Source organism: Saccopteryx bilineata, chromosome 6, assembly GCF_036850765.1.
Source record: "Saccopteryx bilineata isolate mSacBil1 chromosome 6, mSacBil1_pri_phased_curated, whole genome shotgun sequence".
NCBI lineage: Eukaryota > Metazoa > Chordata > Mammalia > Chiroptera > Emballonuridae > Saccopteryx > Saccopteryx bilineata.
Genome location: NC_089495.1, coordinates 34702793 through 34724119, shown reverse-complemented (window position 1 = coordinate 34724119; position 21327 = coordinate 34702793). Strand labels below are relative to the sequence as shown.

Sequence of the window (21327 nt, the reverse complement as noted above, 5' to 3'; positions counted from 1 at the left end):
TTCCCAAACCCTGATTTCTTTAACTTCACCACCCTCTCACCACCTTCCTCCTTTTTCAACTTCAAGACTCTGGTCCTCTTCTTTGGTTCTCTTTTCTGTTCTTTGTTCATGAGCACCCTCGTCTGTTCCCAGGCAGCGCTGGGATTTCTGCCCCTGCCTGCAGCATGTGGGGGTCTCTGGAGACAGTTCTGGGGGAAGCATGTGCCGCGCCGTATGGAGCAGAACCGCTGGGTCCCTGTGTTCCCGGCTTTGTGCCCCTTGGTGCTCTGCCTGTCTCCTCCTAGGGACCTCCCTTCTGCTGTTAAAAATATTGGTAGAGCATCACTTAGGTGAAGGTTGAGAGATGGAAATAGTAAAAAACATTTTGTTAGTTGCCCTGAGAGAGTGTTATAAAGAGAGTGTTATGAGGTATGACAGCTCTCTAAAGTTAACGAGCCCTTTGGCATTTCCCCAAACATAGCCCAGAGCTGGCCAGGGTTTGTCCCCCGGAGGGCAAGGCACATCAGGGAATTGATGTTCCCTTCATCGCTGGCAGTCACTTCCCCTGTTTCTCCACTTGTGAAACAGTGTGAGGTCAGCCTCCTTCTGAAGGACACATTGGACTCCTTTTATAGTGAAGACTATGATTCAACCCCCACCCCACCCAGCACCCTATTTAAAACTTTATTATCCTGAAGAAAGTCTCCACTGCACAGAGCGGAGTGGAAAGCACCAAAATAAAGAACAAATCTGACTTTGAGCAGCCTGCTTTTCTAACGTGTCCTCAGGCAACAGTAGGAAGTAGGTCAACAATACACAGGCCAGAAGACGCTTTAATTAATTGGAAACCTTCTTCTACTTAGTGTAAGGAGACAAGACAATCTCAGTATGGATTTCTATCTAACCTATAAACATGGCCTAGCCCAGGGGTCGGGAACCTATGGCTCACGAGCCAGATGTGGCTCTTTTGATGGCTGCATCTGGCTCGCAGACAAATCTTTAATAAAAAAAAATGTTAAAAATATAAAACATTCTCATGTATTACAATCCATTCATTTCCTACCACTCATGTTCATGGTTGCGGGTGGCTGGAGCCAATCACAGCTGTCCTCCGGGACAACACCAAATTTTTATTGGATAATGCGTAAAGTACACGGGTCGTTGTATGGCTCTCACGGAATTACATTTTAAAATATGTGGCGTTCATGGTTCTCTCAGCCAAAAAGGTTCCCAACCCCTATGTTACAGTTGGGTGCCCTTTCCACATACCCAACACCGCTGGCTGATTTGGGGGCCTCAAGTCCAGGGATCCTGACCAGAACCAACCGTGGGCCATGTTCGTCTAGGAGGGTAGGTCTGTCCTGGGGCCTTCAGATTTGGGGATTCCACCTTTTGGCCTCTCCCAGGTATGCCCCACCTTCCCCAGGTTTCAAAGAGCATGACCTGTGTGGCCAGATCTCAGGAGAACTGGCACTAGGATGTAATATAACCCTTGCACCAATTGTAAACAAGGGTTATTTAAGTAGTTTCACCAAGTATCACAGTACCGGTAGCATTATCTTCTCACAAGCTGGTGTGAATCTCTGAGCAGCCATATAAGTAAACAGTAGGAGAGTGGTGATAGCAGTTAACCTCTCTTGAACTCCTGGTGTCCGGGGTCGCCAGGGGCAGAGCCCGGCATACCCAGCCTTCCTGCTCCCACGGCATAGATGTTAGTATTCCTTTGCTGCAGATGATGAAACTGAGGCTTAGAGTGATTAAGTAATTTGTCCAAGTCAGGATTTAGCTCTAGAATGTGTGCTTTTTACCAGCAACAAAGCCTATGAAGAGAGTGGAAACCCCAGACCCTGGAGCAGCTGTTAACTCGGGGTTCCGGGGCGACGCTTAGACTCTCGGGGCTCTGGGCTCCGACGCGAGCTCTGTGACCCGAAAGGCTGACACGATAGTGTGTGCTTTCTTCCCATCTCACCTTCCTCATTTACACAATGGGTATGTTCAAAACCCAGGTTCATCGTACTATACAGCGAACGTTGCTGTCGCCGTTTTCATCGTTCCCTGGAAAAGCTGCTTGTCTCCGCAGGTTGGAAGTGCCTCGCCTTGTCCAATTTCTTACCCCCAAAGACCCTAAATACTTTAATGATGGGACACGCGATGACCCCTAGCCAAAGAGTTTGTTCAGTCGGCTTTTGTTTTGCTTGCAGAGAACAGCAAATCTGTTCATTGGAAACTGGGAGCCGATAGGGAAGTCTGGGTCTGGGTGATGGGCGAACATCATCTGGACAAGCCCTACGATGTGCTCTGTAATGAAATTCTTGCTGAGAGGACCCAGCAGAAAGCAGAGCAGGAGGCAGCAAAGCTCAGGTATGAGATCTGCAGACCCACGGGGGGCGATGCAAACGTGCCTCTCACTCACAGTGTCTGGTGGGAGAGTGGGGTGGGATTTTCAGGGTCACAAAAGTAACCTTGATCCGTGTGGAAAGTTTCTTTAGACTCCTGGTGATTCCCTTCCTTCCCATGATGCTCTCAGACCAGCTGTCTTATTTTCCCACTTGTCATTCCCGTTTTGATCAGGAGGATGTGATTTTCCCCGTGATATTTGCCATCACTAGATTAGTGGTAGAGCAGTGCAGGCCGATACAGCTGAACGACAGTAGTGGATGTCACTGTTCAAGCTGCGGGCCTTCAAAGATTGCTTCAAAGATCTGGGAGGCTGAGTGCGCAGGCCCGTTAGGTGCTTACACTGTGCTAGGCACTGGGAAGTCAAAGCTGAACCAGGAGCTTCCAGCCTAGGAGGAGAAACCGGCAGCCACCCGCAGCCAATCCAGACTGTGGTGTGTGCTACACTTAAGGTATAAGCACACATTAACTGAGCCGTCAGACTGGTCCACCAAAGAGGTGAGATCCGAAGTGGCCTGGCAAGATGTGTTTCCTGGCTATAAATGTCGGGAAGGGAGTTGCAGGCAGAAGGCATGATCAAGACCCCTGGACTTGAGCTTGTAGGATTCTCCTGAGTGTTTGGGGTAGTCATGGGCAAACAGAAGGGGTGGGGGCCGTGCTCTAAGGTGCCTCAAAGGCCAAGTTTAGGAGTTCAGACCTCATTCTGTGGACAGCAAGGCAGTTTTTGAATAGGGAAGTGACATGATCAACTGGAGATATAGGAAGGCGACTTGGGTGGTAGCAGGGAGGTAGATGATGGGTCCCCTCTGCTCGGTGCCCAGGTGGCCCCTGTGAAGCTTGCTGTCCCTTAGTGTTGACAGTCCTATCTGAGGTAGTGAAAGAGAAACAGATACATGGACTTTAATTCAGATCCAAAGGGCTGATGGTGCTGCCCACTCACTTCTGTAACTTAAAACTATAACTGGCCATACACAGATAAAGGAATTGTTTGACTCTAATCACAGGAAGGTGGTGTGCCTAGCAGTTTAGCTTTTGAACTAGGAGTTGGGCAGACCTGGTCCAAATTCTGGCTATCCACTATGTGGCCTTGGATAAATTATATAATTATCTTGAGCCTCTTATAAAAAGCAAAGGTAACAATGCCTTTCTCACAGGTTCGTTATGAGGATTGAGTTAATATCTTTAAAATACTGAGCAAAGAGCTCAGCATATTATAAGCTCTCGGCAAATAGTATCTATTACTCTTTTTTCGCCTAATTTGAATGTAGGCATCTGCTTTGGAAAAGCTGTCCACGTGAAAGAATGTTTTTGATCATTCCCCATTTGTTTCTCTACAGCAAAACTCCGTCCAAAGAATTCACCAATAGTTTGAAAACAAAATCACACTACTGTGACCTGCAAACACCAGACCACTGGGGGTCTCAGAACATCTGTAAGAAAGCGGCAGAAGAGGGGGAACCAGGGCCAGGCTCGAGACCAGATCCACCCCAAAAAGAAGAGAAAATACCAGTGAGTTTTTCCTATTTATAAACGTGCAGAATTTCATCACTGGGAGTGGGGAGGATATTGGGACCACTGAGGTAATGTAGCTGGGTTCCAGGATCTTAAATTGGCTTTTTGTGTATGGAAGGGGGAACCCTCTTAACTTGAAGGTCCTGCTGTTCATTGAATTAGGGGGGGGATTTGGTTCACGTGTTACTTTTCCTGAAAGGTAAAGCACCCCTTCTTCATGGGACTGAGGTTTGGAAAGCAGAACCCTCAGGAATAAAATATTGCTTTGAAGGTATTTTCAGGGTGGTATGTCTTCTATAACAGGGATCCGCAGCTTTTTCTGTGAAGGGCCAGATACTGAACACTTGAGGATTTGTGGGCTGTGCAGTCCCTTTCACAACTGAATGCTCAGGGCTGTGCTCTAAGAATACCTCATTTACCAAGGCAGGCAGAGGGCTCTGCAGGCTGTAATTTACTGACCCCGTCTTATAATGCTGGCCTTTTTTTGAGCTAGATTTTATTCTATTGAGTCTTCCCCTTTTTGTTGAGCATACATATCAGTGCCTCTTTGGCTTCATAGATTCTGCCTGTGATTGTGGGGACAATTAGTTCTTGAACATCACAGAGTTTTGTACTCAGAACTGGTAGGAACTCTCTTATGTTTCAGATAGTCTGAAGAGCTAAAACATAATTTGCTGCTTGGATTATAGTGTGGAAGAACAATTAAACTAAATTATGAAGTACCTTCTTCTGCTAGGAATTTCATTACACGGAGAATTAACAGGGGATTTGCAATTGTTTGACTTCCGCTCGGATCCTCAGCTCTTTCACACTGGTTGCGTGTTCTCTTGACCTCTTGAGACTGTCAGGAAGGGGTACAGTTATGTCTTGCTTACTTCATGGGCTATTATGTGGCAAAGCTGAGTGATTCATTTAATTCTCACAACAACCTTATGACCTAGGGTAGGGTCTGTTGGTATTTGTCCATTTAACAGGTGGGGAAGCTGTGGTTAGATGTGATTACTCCATCTGTTCAAGGTCTTATAGTCGATTAAGGACTGAACCAGGATTCAAACCTAGGTCAGCAAAACCCTTACCTAGGTCACACCTTAACCATTGCACTCCATTACCTTATTAATATGAAGAACGTGAAGAAGCTTTATAAAGGGCTATAAATGTGAGATTCAAAATATTTAAAGCTACAAAACTTTAAAATTTGGTTTACATCCCTGGGGGGCAGCCCTGAGAGTTTCTTCACATCTGCAGTGAAGCTCCCAGGTTTTCCTAGGCCTTCTTTGCACTGAACACATTTAAAACTAAACTTCCTCTGAATAGCCAGCCCCCTTTATAACACCCCTAAAATTAAGAATAACAGGAATAACAAAACACCTTTAAGAGCAATAAGAGAAAGTCTATGACATGACAGCAGTGAGAGAGATACCCTTGATCTCTCCCCATGAAATTTCAACAAATTGAACAGCTGTAATGCAGTGAAAAGAACTCACAGGCTTGCTTGAAAAGATCCACACATTAGAATTGATTAAAAGTGGGAAGGGTTGAGAAGGGGGGTGGAAGACAAGATGCACTCACAATGGGCTCTAGAGAGAAAAAGCCCATACTGTCTGGGTTTTTTTCCACCAGGGCTCTGGAGAGGGGAGAAGTCTGGAGTGACTGGGTCTTCTTCTGCAGAGAGGAGTGGAGAAATTGAGGGGCAATGAAAGAGATACTAAACCAAAGTGGCAGTAGAGCGAGGGGGTCACGGCCAGTGTTCCTGTGGTCTGCCAGCAGCCATACTCAGCGCAGAGACAGAGAAAAACAAAGTGTAGCCTAGCTTACCAGATCCCTCCACCCTCAACTTGTGGGTACAAAGAGTGGCAGAGACTTACCCCACACCTAGACCTACAGGACCATTCTTTCTGCTGAAGAACAGAGATTCCATGTGTCTTGTCCCCTAGTCTGTTGAGACATGAGAGGAGCTCTCAAAGGCCTGAGATCATGATTATAAAGCTGTAAAGCCCTCATAACACACCCCACACATCATTACGACTACAGACCTACCCCCATCATCACCATAGCAACATCACAGCAGAGGCCAGCCCAGAAATTTCACAGAGCTGTAACTTGTGATACAGCACCCCCTACTGTAAAAACAAAAACAGAAAAGCCTCTCAAAACAGATCTTTTTTTCTTTTGAATTTCATTTTCTTTAATTTATATATTTTTATTCTTATTTTTTGTGGTTTTGTTTTTTATTTTATTTTAGTTTCTGCTCCTTTTTATGGATTTTCTTTTTTTTCATTATTTTAAAAGTTTTTCCATTTTTTCATTGTCTTTTTTAATTTTTATTTTTCTGTTGTAGTTTTGTTAGATTTCTTAACAGTACCACTCTCAAATGCCATCAAGGAAGAAGTAAACAAATACCCTGGCTACACAAGAAAGAGACATAGTTTAGGGGGGAAAAAATGAGAAATCTCCAGATAGCAGTCTCAATCACATGGAAACCTTGGAGTTAAATGATAGAGAACTCAAAATTTAAGTTCTGAAAATACTCAATTAGATGCAAGAAAACACTGATAGGTAATTTAATGAGCTCAGAAAACAAATTAACAATATGAGTACTTCACCAAGGAGATTGAAACTTTATAAACAGAGATGAAGAACTCAATACATGAATTGAAAAATGAGCTAGCAAGTTTAGCTAATAGAAAAGGCCAGATAGAGGAGAGAATCAGTGACATCAAAGACAGGCAAGTAGAGATGCTACAGAGGGAAGAGAGAGAGACTCATGAATTAAAAAAAAAAAAAAGAGCTCTACAAGGATGGTCTGATTACATCAAAAAGAGCAATATACATATAATGGCTACATCAGAAGAAGAAGAGAAAGAGAAGAGAATGGAGAGCCTATGCAAACAAATAATTGATGAGAGCTTCCCAAGACTATGGAAAGAGTTAGATCCTCAAACCCAAGAAGCAAACAGAACACCAGGTTACCTCAACCCAAACAGACCTTCTCCAAGGCACACTGTAATAAAATTGTCAAAAACAAATGACAAAGAAAATGTTAAAGGTATCTAGGAAAAAGAAGAACATAAATTATAAAGGAAGGCCCATTAGGTTATCATTAGACTTCTCAGCAGAAACTCTACAAGCCAGAGGAGAGTGGACCCAAACATTCAAAGTACTGAAAGAGAGGAATTATCAGCCAAGAATACTATATCCATTGAAGTTATTCTTTAAACATGAAGGAGAAATAAAAGCTTTTCCAGACATACAGAAGCTAGGGAAATTCATCACCAGAAAACTTCCATTGCAGGAAATACTCAAGGGAGTTATTTGACCAGATACAAAGAACAAAACAAATCAAAACTATAAGTAAAAGCTCCGACAAGATTACGATAAAAACAAGGATAATAGGATAATCTGTGACAACAATAATGTAAAGGGGGAGAGAATAAAGATCTGCAGTAGTAAAGAAGATGCAGAGACACTCATAAGACAAAGGACTATTGTGTTTATGAAAATTTTTCTCTTAACAACCTAATGGTAACCACCCACTGAAAAACCCAACACTGAAACACAGCTTAAAAGAAGAAGAAATGGGGGAAAGAAATATGGAATACTACCAAACAAAAACGACTGACAGAAACACAAAAGACAAGAACTAAAGGAGACACAGAGCTACCAAAAAACAAAACATATAATGGCTATAGGAAATCCTGAAGTGACAATAATTATCCTAAATGTAAATGGACCAAATGCATCAATAAAGAGACACTGAGTAGCAGATTGGATCAAAAAGCAAAAGAAAACCATATGCTGCCTTCAAGACGCACATCTAAGCTGCAAAAAGAAAAGTAGACTCAAAGTAGAAGGTTGGAAAATGATTCTCCAAGCAAATAATATCCAAAGAAAAGCAGGTATAGCCATACTTATATCTGACAAGGCTGACTTCAAGCCAACAAAGGTAACAAGAGACAAAGAAGGACATTTCATAATGAAAAAGAGAACATTGTATCAAACAGACATAACACTTCTTAATATATATGCACTGAATAAGGGAGCACAAAATATATGACATCTACTAATCTGAAAATAGAAACAAGACAAAAACACAATCATACTTACAGATCTCAACACACCATTGACAACTTTAGCTAGATCATCCACACAGAAAAGCAATAAAGGAATATTGGCCTTAACTGATACTATGACCAAATGCACAAATAGACATTTATAGAACATTTCATCCCAGAACATCAGATTATACATTCTTTTCCAGTGTGCATGAAACACTCTCAAGGATAGACCATATGTTGGGCCACAAACTAACCTCAACAAATTCAAGAAGATTGATATTATACCAAACATATTCTCTGACCATAAGGCTGTGAAAATTAGAATTCAACTCCATACAAAAAGAAAGTAAAGAAACCCATAAAAATTAGGAAGTTAAACAACATACTTCTAAAAAAAATGACTAGGTCAAAGAAGAAATAAAGGTAGAGATCAAAAGATACATACAGACAAATGAGAATGACAACGCGATATATCAAAACTTTTGGGATGCAGTAAAAACAGTTATAAACAGCAAGTTTATATATCATTACAGGCTTATATCAAGAAACAAGAGAGGTCCCAAGTAAATGACCTAACATCACATATCTTAAGGAACTAGAAAAAGAAGGACAAAGGCAACCCAAAGTCAGCAGAAGAAAGAAAATAGTAAAAACTAGAGCATAATTAAATGAAATAGAGAACAAAGACAATAGAAACAATTAATACAACAAAGAGCTGGTTCTTTGAAAAGATCAATAAAATCAACAAATGACTGGTTAGACTCACTAAGAGAAAAAAGAGAAAGGACTCATATAAGCAAAATTCAAAATGAAAGAGGAGAAATTACTACAGACATCATAGGTATACAAAGAATCATAGTAGAATACCATGAAAGATTATACGCCACCAAATTCAACAACTTAGAGGGAATGGATAAATTCCTAGAACGATACCTTCTTCCTAGACTGAATCACAAAGAAGGAGGAAACCTAAATTGACTTATAAACAGGGAGGAAATAGAAACAATTATCAAAACCTCCTAACAAAAAAAAGTCCAGGACCAGATGACTACACTAGTGAATTCTACCAAACATTCAAAGAAGATTTGATACCTATTCTTCTCAAAGTCTTCCGCAAAACAGAAGAAGAAGCAATACTCGCTAATATATTTTATGAGGCCAACATAACACTGATACCAAAACCTGGCAAGGACAACACAGAAAAAGAAAACTACAAACCAGTATCTCTAATGAACACAGATGCAAAAATCCTAAACAAAATACTAGCAAATTGAATACAACAATACATCATAAAAATATACATCACAATCAAGTGGGATTTATTCCAGGAGCACAAGGATGGTTCAACGTATGCAAATCGATCAACATAATAAATACATCACATCAACAAAACAAAGGACAAAAAATCATATGATCCTATCAATAGATGCAGAAAAGACATTCAAGTAGATACAACATTTATTTATATTTAAAACACTCAATAAAATGAGTATAGAAGGAAACTACCTCAACATACTAAAGGCCATATATGACAAACCACCAGTCAATATCATACTAAATGGTGAAAAAAAATGAAAGCTTTTTTTCTAAAATCAGGAACAACTCAAGTCTTTTCACTCTCTCCACTCTTATTCAACAAAGTTCTGAAAGTTTTAACCAGAGCAGTCAGGCAAGAGAAAGAAATAAAAGACATTCATATTGGGAAAGAAGTAAAGGTATCACTTTCTGCAGATGATATGATCCTGTATATAGAAAACCCCAAAGACTCAACTGAAAAACTAGTAGAAACAATAAAGCAATACAGTAAAGTCTCAGGATACAAAGTCAGTATACAAAAGCCTAGCTTTCCTATTCTCCAACAATGACACTTCAGAAAATGAACTAAAAAAAACAATACCTTTTACAATTACAACAAAAACAAATAAAATACCTAGGAATAAACTTAATAAGGTATGTGAAGGACCTATATACTGAAAACTATCAAATCATCATGGAAAGAAATAGAAAAAGACACAATGAAATGGAAAAATATTCCATGTTCATGGATTGGAAGAATCACAGGTAAAATGGCCATATTACCCAAAGCAATATACAAATTTAATGAAATCCCCATTAAAATCCCAATGTCATTTTTAAAGAAATAGAACAAAAAATCATCACATTTGTGTGGAACCATAAAAGACCTCAAATAGCCAAAGCAATCCTGAGAAAAATGAATGGAGCCAGAGGTATCACAACACCTGACTTCAAATTATACTATGGAGTCACAATAACCAAAATAGCATGGTATTGGCAGGAAACAGGCATACAGATGAATGGAACAGAATTAAGAGCCCAGAAATATAACAACATATATAGGGACAGATAATCTTTGAAAAAGAAGCCAAAAATATACAATGGAGAAAAAAAAGTCTCTTCAATAAATGTTGCTAGGAAAAATGGAAAACTACATGTGAAGGAATGAAACTTGACTACTTTGTCCCCATGCACAAAAATTAATTCAAAATGGACCAAAAACCTAATTATAAGAACTGAAACAATAAATTACATAGAAGAAAATATAGGTACTAAACTTATGGACCTTAGCCATAGAGAACATTTTATGAATTTGACCCCAAAGGCAAGGGAAGTAAAGGCAACAATAAATGAATGGGACTATATCAAATTAAAAAGCTTCTGCACAGTAAAAGAAGTTGACAATAAAACAAAAAGGCAGCCAACCAAATGGAAGGTGATATTTACAAACAACAGGTCCTTTAAAGGGATAATATTCACAATATATAAAGAACTCACAAAGCTCAACAACAAATAAGCAAACAATCCAATTTAAAAATGGGGGGAGGACCTGAGCAGACACTTCTCCCAAGAAGACATATAATGGCCAACAGATATGTGAAAAGGTGCTCATCTCCACCAGCTATTACAGAAATGCAAATCAAAACCACAATGAGATACCACCTTATACCTGTTAGATTGGCTATTATCAGTAAGACAGGTAATAACAAGTATTGGAGAGGCTGTGGAGAAAAGGAACCCTCATTCACTGCAGGTGGGAATGAAAACTGGAACAGCCATTATGGAAGGAATTATAGTTGTTCCTCAAAAAGTTGAGAATAGAACTACCATATGACCCAGCAATTGCTCTACTGGGTAACAACCCCCAAAAACTCAAAAACATTGGTACGCAAAGACACAGGCATCCCCATGTTCATCATAGCATTATTCACAGTGGCTAAGACATAGAAACAACCCGAGTGTCCTGCGATAGAGGATTGGATAAGGAAGATGTAGTACATATATATAATGGAATACTACTCAGCCATAAGAAATGACGACATAGGGTCATTTATGACAACATGGATGGACCTTGAGAACATTATACTGTGTGAAATAAGAAAATCAGGAAAAGCTAAGAACTATCTGATTTTACACATAGTTGGAATATAAAATGGAGGCTCATGGACATAGGTAAAAGTGAAGTTGTTACCAAGGGGATAGGGTGGGAGGAGGGGCAGAAAGAGGGACAAATGTACTGTGACAGAAAATGATTTGACTTTGAGTGATGGGTACACAATATAATCAACAGTTCAAATGCTACAGAGATGTTTACCTGAAACCTGTGTACTTATTGGTAAGTGTCACCCCATTAAATTTAATTTTCTAAGTAAAATTCTTTTTTTAAAAAAATGAGCATTGCTTAAGTGGTGGCACAGTGTTTAGAGCATCGACCTGGGACTCTAAAGACCCAGGTTTGAAACCCTGAGGTCGCTGGCTTCAGCATGGGATCATAAACATGACCCCAAGGTGGCTGGCTTGAGCCCAAAGGTCACTGGCTGAATCCCAAGGTCAGTGGCTTGAACCCAATGTTGCTGGCTTGAACAAGGGGTCCCTGGCTCAGCTGGAGCTCCACAGTCAAAGCACATATGAGAAAGCAATCTGTGGACAAGCAAGGTGCCGCAACAACAACTTGATGCTTCTCATCTCTCTCCCTTCCTGTCTGTCCCTGTCTGTCGCATGCTCACTAAAATAATAAATAAATAAATAAATAAATAAATAAATAAGAGCTAAATTAGCTATGCATGCTTCTCTTTGTGCTTGAATTATAGTACTTTCCTAGAAAACAAATTTTACAAGTAAGTCCAAAGAGGAAGAGGAAAATTAGATGCTATGGTTATTCTGCTTTCTTTTATCATAAATATTAGAGGGAAGAGTGGAACTCTTCTATCCCTTAGATCAGGAGTAGTCAACCTTTTTATACCTACCGCCCACTTTTGTATCTCTGTTAGTAGTAAAATTTTCTAACCACCCTCCGGTTCCACAGTAATGGTGATTTATAAAGTAGGGAAGTAACTTTACTTTATAAAATTTATAAAGCAGAGTTACAGCAAGTTAAAGCATATAATAATAATTACTTACCAAGTACTTTATGTCAGATTTCCGCTAAGTTTGGCAGAAAATTTCTTTATAAAACAACTGACTATAGTTAAATCTATCTTTTTATTTATACTTTGGTTGCTCCACTACTACAGCCCACCATGAAAGCTGGAATGCCCACTAGTGGGCAGTAGGGACCAGGTTGACTACCACTGCCTTAGATGTTTGCTTAACTGTCATGTGGAAAGAAATTGGGGCACAGAATAAGAAAACATGGAGGTACAGGCGTTTGGAAAAAACAGGAGTCTTTTCTATTCCTGATTTTCATCTTTCCCTACACCAGATAAAATACTTTCAGAGTCTTAGAAAAAAAAATATATAGACAGTGAGGAGAAGATCCAAGATTGATTGATGTATTCGTTCATTTAAAAAGTGCCAATTGTGTGTGAGGCATTGAGATAACAGTGTAGGAGTAAAAAGAGAGTCACTTCTGTCACAAACTCTATAGTTGAGGAAGCAGGGAGACTTCATTTCAAACAATAATAAGTGCTCCAATGTCAAGGATAAGTTTCCGTGCGCCCCCATTACACTAGAACTGGAGTAGTACCAGGGATTGCAGGATACCTTTGCAGAGGACATAGAGCTGGAGATGGTGACAGATGACTGTGGCTGGCAGTTCCAGCAAAGGGACAGTGTGGGCAAAGTCTCTGCAGCTGGAGGGAACATGAGGCTTTGGAGAAATGGAAGAAGGCTGTGTGGCTGGAATGTAGAACGGAAGGGGGAGGGTTTATGATTGAATGAGAGGCGTGGGGTGGGTGGGCCCCAGGCAGAACAGGATCTTGAGGACAACTTAAGTATTTTGATCCATTTTTTCAAGAACAATTGGAAGTTGTCAGTGATTTTGGAGCAAGAGCTCTTGACCTAATCAGATTTATATTTTGAAAGGGACTGATTATTTGTGGATCAGAGTGGGTGGGAGGGGTGAGGTTTCTAGCACAACTGAAGTTTCTAAGCTTGGATGCCTGGGAGAATGGGATGGCATAAGCATGAATAGGAACACCTGGAGAGGAGCTGGTTTTAAAGGAGATGAGTCTGCTTTAGAGACATCAGGGATTTCTCCCACTACTGAAGGTGGAAGTGATAGATACAAATTGGTTTTATACATACTATATTTCCCCATGTATAAGACGCACCTTAATTTTGGGGCCTGAAATTTGGGAAAAAAAATGTATTACATAAAGTTATTGAAGTCAAGTTTTATTTATCATAAAATTCATACAACTCCTCATCACTGTCAAAACTCCCATCCATTAGCTTGTCCTCATCTGTGTCTGATGACATATCACTGTCTTCAATAAGCGCAAAAACAAGCGCGAAAAAGCGGGAAATGCAAGTAAGAAAATTTACAACCACTGTATAAGACGCACCCAGTTTTTAGACTCCAAATTTTTCGAAAAAGGTGCGTCTTATACATGGGGAAATACAGTAATAGTAAAATATATACAGTTTGACTTAGAGTTTGCAAAGCCTTTTCTCATACAGTGATTTCATTTCATAATCCTCCCATGAAGCAGACCATGCAAGTATTATTTCCTTTGTACAGGTGAAGAAACTAGTGCTCAAAGAGATTAAATGGTTTGCCCCCAAATAACAGAAAACCCTCATTTTTATATATCTACTCTAATTCCCACTCTCATCATAACCTTGATGTATCTAAAACGATTCATCATCTTCCCCAGATCTGCTTCTTTAGACAAGAACTCTGGTGAAAACCAACACTAGGGCTTTGGGAGCCACCCAGTATACATTTCCAAACTGCATTCCACGTTTGCACAGTAAAGATTCCCATGTTTCAGCCATAATTTAACTATAATAGCTACAAGGATACTGTCATGTCTTTAAATTTTCATTTCCTACACACAAGGTCTAAAATATATTATAAAAAGAAAAATTGTCAAGCAGTTGTTATTGAGTTCAGTGATCCTGATGCTTATCTGAATAACCATGGAAAGATTTAAAGAGCAATCAATCTTCCAGAATATTATAAACAACAAAGAAAATCAGCTATAGATTTACTAAAGTAAAATGGTCCTGTTGGATGTGCAGTACATTTCCACATGACCAGTCATCACCAGAAAATATGCCCCAGTTAACTTCAACCCAGATATGGATCAGCACTGTAGAAATCCTTGTGTTCGAGCCAGTTACTTATAGGAGGTAGATGTTTCTAGTTAATGACCCGTTATATTTGTACTGAGACAGAAGAGAACACTGGATTTCTGCATTTGTATCAGCCAGACTCTCCCAACAAGGTTTGGAGCAGTACTTAATAATCAATATAAATACTGTAAATAGCCCCCTGTTAGTTCAAGTCAGGTATCCCCCTCAATATAAAGCATTATCTTTTGAGAGTTTTATGGATTTCAGAGTGTTAATAAGGGACCTGTGGTATGTTTTTGATCTATGGTAATACAGTGAGAGCAAATATGGAAAATGTAGTCAGAAGAACTGGGTTTTCATTCTGACTCTGCCTATGCAGGATTTCATTTTCCTTATCTATAAAATGAGAGACTTTTAAACAGTTGTAGCCATAGAGCATAAGTGCAGTTACTTTCCAGGCCTGCACCTAGGGCAGGCATCACTAATCGATTGCAGCATTCCTCCCTGCAGAGCCCGGGCTTGCCCTCACATCCTTGTCCACAGACTGCTCGCGTAGCCATACTTGGTCACAGAAGTTAGCTGTAGAGCTGGAATCTGTTTGTTGAGATGATTCCTCATAAGTTTGCTTCTAGTTCTATGCTTTCCTGATCCTAAACAACACCTATGCCTGCATGACCCAAAGTAAAATATATTCTCACTTCACTTTGATGGTTAAGAAGAGTCTCTATACAGTTTCAATGGAGCTGCCAGACCATTAGAGCTGGACTTTTCATATTCAAGCAGAAGTTAGACAAGGGTGTGGGGTCCACGCCCAGTAGTACAGGGCCAGGGTTCATCCAGTCTTATTTCTGGAATCAGTCAATTAGCAATCCTGCCCTCAGCTTGTCACCACAATCCTCCACCGTCAGACTCAAACTGTATCTTTTGGGACCTAGCTAGTCTTCACACGTATTAAAAATGAAAGAGCTCTACCTTTCTTTCCATGGGGTGAAAAGCCCAATCTAAAGGTTTTCATTGGATTACTTTATACCATGATTGATTTCATATCTTCATTAGCAGACGGCTTCATCCAAGGAGATCTCTTCTAGAACAAGGAATGATTTGCCCCAATTCTCAAGGGGAAGAATTTCTCTAAACTCTTGCAGCCACAAGAAGCAGACCTGGGGGGCCGGGAAGTTGTTCAACCCCTGCTCCAGGGTTTCGAAAACATGGGCTCCAAACATCTAGGATTCAGAGCATCTTTCTACACACAATTATCTTTATGAAGAAAAAATTTAAGACTATATTTGTACTGATTTAAATTTTTCATTTTAACAAATAGCCAAAAGCAAGACTGCCCGATTATTAGTACCAGATGCCAGGAAACCGTCCTGCTGACAAAGGGGGCGATGCCTCTCGTCTGGGCATGGAGGTTTCAGTCCTGAGTGGCTGCTCTGTCACTTGCAGCAGTATCCTGGAAAGAATTAATTCCATTTATAGAACAGGAATTAAATTAGCAATATTGTTTCTTTATAAAGGAAGCTGAGACCGTTTACAAACATGGGGATGCTTGCCCAATATCATCTGACGGAGCAGAAAGAATTGTCCCCTGAAGTCCTTCAATTATAAGTTGCTATTCGTACCATCATGAACCCAGCATTGGCCTTTCTCATTTTTCAGATGAAGACTTGGAGGTAAAGGGAGGCTGGTGGTTTGTGCAGGCTGAGGAGGAGGCTGACACAATGTCCTGATTGCAGCCGAGTGTATGGTTTTAATTCTGAAAAGCTGTTGCCCTCCTGCCCTGTCCTTGTTTTCGGCGTGAAGACAGTACTTGGAACACTGAGAAATGATGCTCTGCTTAGTGTTTACTGAGCACACCGTGGTTCTCAGTGGATCACAGCGAACACTCCCTGTGACTGGGTGCCTGCTCGTCCTGTCCCCAACCCTGGAGGAAGGTGGGGTAAGAACTTGGAACACTCATGGCTGAGTGACTGTCCTTAGGGACCCCGCCGTGTGGACAGCCCTCCAAATGCAGCCAGTTGTTTTGCCCCTCTCCTGAGATGGAAATTGGAGAGAGCAGAACAGTTGAGTGTGGTTGGGAGAATGGCAGAGAATGCTAATTCGAAATAAGCCCCTTTGTGTTTGTTATAGTATTTTGTAGGCTGAGAACTCATTAGTCAGTGGACTGACTGTCCTTGCCTCAAAGGGGACCTTGAATAAAACTATATCTGCTCACTTTTAGATTTTATCTCCAGAGAATTACTTGCTATTTTTACAGACGTAGCCTTCAGAGTGGACCACAATGCAAAACAGGCGTTTTAAAAATATTAGAACACAAACATCTAGGAGTCAGAGCATTCAAAAAATAATAAGACCTTGAAACTAGTAGATTAAAAAGCCTTGAGCAAGATTATTCCCGTTAATATCCTCTTTAACCAAATGGACTTAGAGGTGACCTTTCCACCCCTACACACACACACACACACACACACACACACACGTTGCACACGCAAAACACACACACACTGCCACCTGCCATGAAGCTCTGGTATCAGCTTTTGAGTATGTCATTTCACTATAACAACTTACAACAAAAACTCGTTGCTTAAATGTACATTTTGACGGTAAACTTGACATTGAAACTGTGGTGGTTTTCAGTTATATTTTTAAGTGTTATTCTAATTCATAGCATTATGTTCCCATCAGTGAGTAGCAGTGGAGGAGCAACCCTAAAATGATTTTCAGACAAAATGAGAGACTTCCACTGTGTTTTTCCTTCTTCCCTACACCCCTTGGACCACAGCAGTGAAGCTTGCTGTCTACTCAGAAACCAACAGTTCAATAAAACCAGGTTTTGGTTGTCTGCCTTTAGAAAGGAGAGATTCAGACACAAGATACTAAGATCAGACCACATCTTGGAAAGAATAGAAAATCAGGTACTGAATTGTATTTCTGGACCCTTATTCATCTCCAGGAGCTCCTGCCCAGCAACCAGGGTTTTATGTGACTTGGGCTTTCTGTAAGGGTGAAAGGCAGTATTGGAGTGCAGCTCCTTAGGTGATGTAACTGAAGTGAGTAGTAAGGGTTGGTGAGCAGGCCAGGTGGGGAAACCTGCCCCCAGCCCCAGGGTAGATGCCCTGTGCCTGTGCTCGGTAGAGCCATCTTAGGTGGCCTGGCTCTTGTTTATAGACAGCCATATTGCTGCTCCCTGAAAGGGAATCGGGTTCACACTTATAATGAGGCAGCCCACGCTAAACAGGATGAGAACTGTGTTCCCGAAATGCAAACCAAAATGTTGAGTTGGAGGTGAGAAAACAGGGATAATCCCAAACCAGTAACTGTTTTCATTTGCATACTTCTTTTTGTATACATGCACAGAGCATTTCAGAATTATTTGTGTGAGAGAAAATATTTATTGGGTGTACCGGGTAAAAAGAGATGAGGCCTTAATTGTGCTCATTTTGTTAGTTCAAGAGTAGAGCCGTAATCAGAGTTACACAATTACTCAAGCAGTTCTGTGTCACTGGCATAGAATTTTGCCGTAATCTGCAGGATTAAATTTTATATAAGATAGATTTTAAAATCCTGGGCCCTTAAAGGCCATTTAAGCTGTTGTGTTTTTAAAAACAGTATGCTGCATGAAAAGTTTAACCTAAAGTACATTACAGAAGAGAAAAGCATTTCTAATTTTGAGGGTTGTACATTATATAGTTGGTGACACAACTTTATTTTGTATAATTGCAAGTGATATTTGCAATAATTCACTTATATTAACTCACTAGAGATAGTGTGCTGGGAAGAAAAAGATGGAGTCCTGAGTGAGGAGACACGGAGTCCTCTTGACCACTTAGAGTCAGTCATTAATCTCTCTGGGACTCAGTTTCCGTATCTAAAAAAGGGAGGTTACAATAGTTGCATATCCCTGGTTTGGATGTGAGAATGAAATGAAATAATATGCATAAAATTGTTATGTAAAGTATTACATATGATACAAATATTTTTTCTATCATTATTTGTAGTTAGGTTCCTATTTCCCATTGTGGCAAGACTTCCCAAATCAATCATGCTGTTCAGACTCCTTGTCTATTCTCTCAGCAATCCTTTATTACTTATACTTTATATCTAATACTTACTTTGCTTCCCTCGTTCTTCCTTTTGTTCTTCTTCTGGATCATATGTCAGGTGCCTCCCTGGTGAGAATGTAAGAGCGGCCTTTGAAGCTCTCTCTCTCTCTCTCTGAAATGCTTTGCCCTAACCACCCTTACCACTTCTACATTATTGCGTTTTCTAGGGATGTTACTGTCCAGCTCTGCTGTTTGCTCATTGCTGTAGGGGGACGTGAGATGAAAATGGGCAGATGTTCATCTGGCATGACAGTTCTGTGCTTTAATATGCCCGAAATAAACTCAGATGGTGTTATCACTTGAAGGTGTGCCATGAAATTACCCATCATATTAGAGTCTGCTGTACTTTTAAGTCAGGCTCGCCAGTAGTCTCTGTGCATAGATTTTGCTAGAGAACCAGAGGAAATATTCCCTAGGGTCCCTGTTGTCCTAATTCATGTTTCAGTAAAATCATTCCACAGGGACTATGTACTATATTTTTAGCAATAAAACTGTCCTGTTTTTCATCTTGTTAGTCTAGTTGGCCTCAGGAAAATATCTCCACTCTATATTATTATTCTTTGTAACTTTATCAAAGCACAGTTCCATTATTCTGACTCTCCCATTATTTTATAAAGAAAAAGCGAACTCCCAGTATGTTCAAAAGCTGATATTATAGTCATCAGTGGGAACTCCTTTTTCATTTACAATGGCTGGGAATAGAAGGTCTGATTGTTCCGGTGCCCTGGTCAGCAAACTGAGTGTGTTATAGGGCAGGCCACCGATTTTCAGAGAACTTGAATTCAGTCTGCATTGATTAATATTAAAACTAGACTGGAGTATCTTTTAGTGGTTAAGAATGTGTCATGAATTTATAATAATACATTCATTCATTCACCAACTACTTATTGAGGCTTTACTAAATGCCCGTCCCTGTTGTGCTTGGCTGAGACTCCAAATATCAGTGAATTAAGGTGACATGCTCTTTGCCCTCAGGAGGTTATTAAGGAACACCATGGATTTAAGAGGTGCTAGAACAGGGTGAGTAAATACTTAACCTCGTAGTACGTTTTCAAAAGTAAACTCTTGATTTTAGCCCATTAATTCATCATTTTCATCTTCACCGTAAAAATTGAGTGCTAATAAAGTTCTATTTACGGGAACTTTCTGCTTTCCTTGGAATTAAAGTTGTTTGGCATTTGTTTGATTGCATAGCCCTATCTTTAAAGAGAATAAATATTAACTTAGTGGCCAGAATGAACTGTTTTATTCAAACCAGTTTTAAAAGTGTAATTAGAATAAGTCCTGATATTGCACACGGTTTCTGAGGGAAATATAACTTGTAACCATATAATATCAATGTTGCTAGCAGCATCTTTTGATAACCCAGTGGCTTATGTCGATTCAGATGGCCATACTTGTCAAGTTTCACGGGATCAGGCAGGATAGACGGGCTCTACTCCCAGGTTGAGTTGGGTCTGCACTGATTAGAAAGGACCCTGTTCTGACATGGTGTCTAAAGAGTGTCCACTAAGTCCCTTATGTCATTGGTTTTCAAATTTACTCTTTATTTTTTTTGGACCTTTTGCCTAAATATTATGTGGCAGTTTTTATTTTATTATTAAATTAGCTGATTAACACCATTACATAAATTGCAGGTGTACAACTTGATCATATGACATCAGTATCCTCCGCTGTGTGCTCACCACCCTGAGCTTCACCTCCTCTGTCACCCTCCATTGGATCCCCTTGCCCCTCTCCACCCTCCCCACACCTCCTTCCTCTTTGGTCACCACCATTCTGTTGTCTGTATCTATGAGTTTGCATTTGCTTTGTTTGTATGTTTGTTCACTTGTTGTTTTTTTTTGTTTTATACCCTACATGTGAATGAAATCATATGGTTCTTGTCCTTTTCCATCTGAGCATGATACTCAAGAGCCATCTATGTTGTCACAAATGGCATTGTTTCATCTTTTTATGGCTGAATAGTATTCCATTGTATGTATATAGTACCACATCTTCTTCATCCAATCATCCTTTGAAGAACACTTATGTTATTTCACTGTCTTGGCTATTATGAATAATGCCTTATGTTCATTGCAGCAATACAGTGTTTACTTTTAAATTAAGCAAGTAGGAAGCAGATGAGATTGCTTTCATTCTGCACATAGAGTTTCAGCAGCGGCAGAGGCCTCTGTAATGTAGCTCATGGGAGGTGGCTGCACTGACGTGCATGCATGAGAGCCGACGCGCTTTTCTGGGCCTCCCCGTGGGAGGAGCAAGCAGTCGATAGGGAGAGGACACGGGGTCTCTGCTTTTCTACCTATTAATAGATCACCTTACCTTTTTAGTAAAGGGACACTACTTGCTTTGACACCCTTACAGGGTTGACATAAAGGTCAAATGATGAATTGGACTTGAAAGTACTTTATAAACAAAAATTATATAGCTAGATGGGTATTTTCCTCCCTTTCTTGTGTTCCAACTAGGAATAACTAAAGAGTATTCCATATGATTCCTGGGACCCAGAATCATATGGAAGCTTCAGAGAGGGCACAGTACTCTCTCCAAGAAGCCCCTTTATCCACTCCCCACCCCTGGTCCCTGGGGAATGCTCAGAGGGGCAACGGTATTCCTGATGTTGTCTCCCCTTGGTATTGGTGCCACTAAATATGGCTTTATATATATATATATATATATATATATATATGTATATATAAATAAAGGAACTCTCTTTTGTATCACATTGTTTCAGCCCACTACACCAT

General features: G+C 40.2%; 1 protein-coding gene across 2 annotated transcripts in view; it reads left to right on the top strand.

The window, feature by feature from the left end:
* SH2D4A (SH2 domain containing 4A) overlaps positions 1-21327 on the top strand; it is a 74980-nt gene that overhangs the window by 15395 nt on the left and 38258 nt on the right. For both annotated transcript variants that reach the window (XM_066234965.1, XM_066234966.1), the window contains exons 3-4: positions 2181-2340; positions 3714-3885. In XM_066234965.1, the coding sequence (XP_066091062.1) occupies positions 2181-2340; positions 3714-3885 (332 nt within the window). The remainder of the gene's footprint in view (positions 1-2180; positions 2341-3713; positions 3886-21327) is intronic.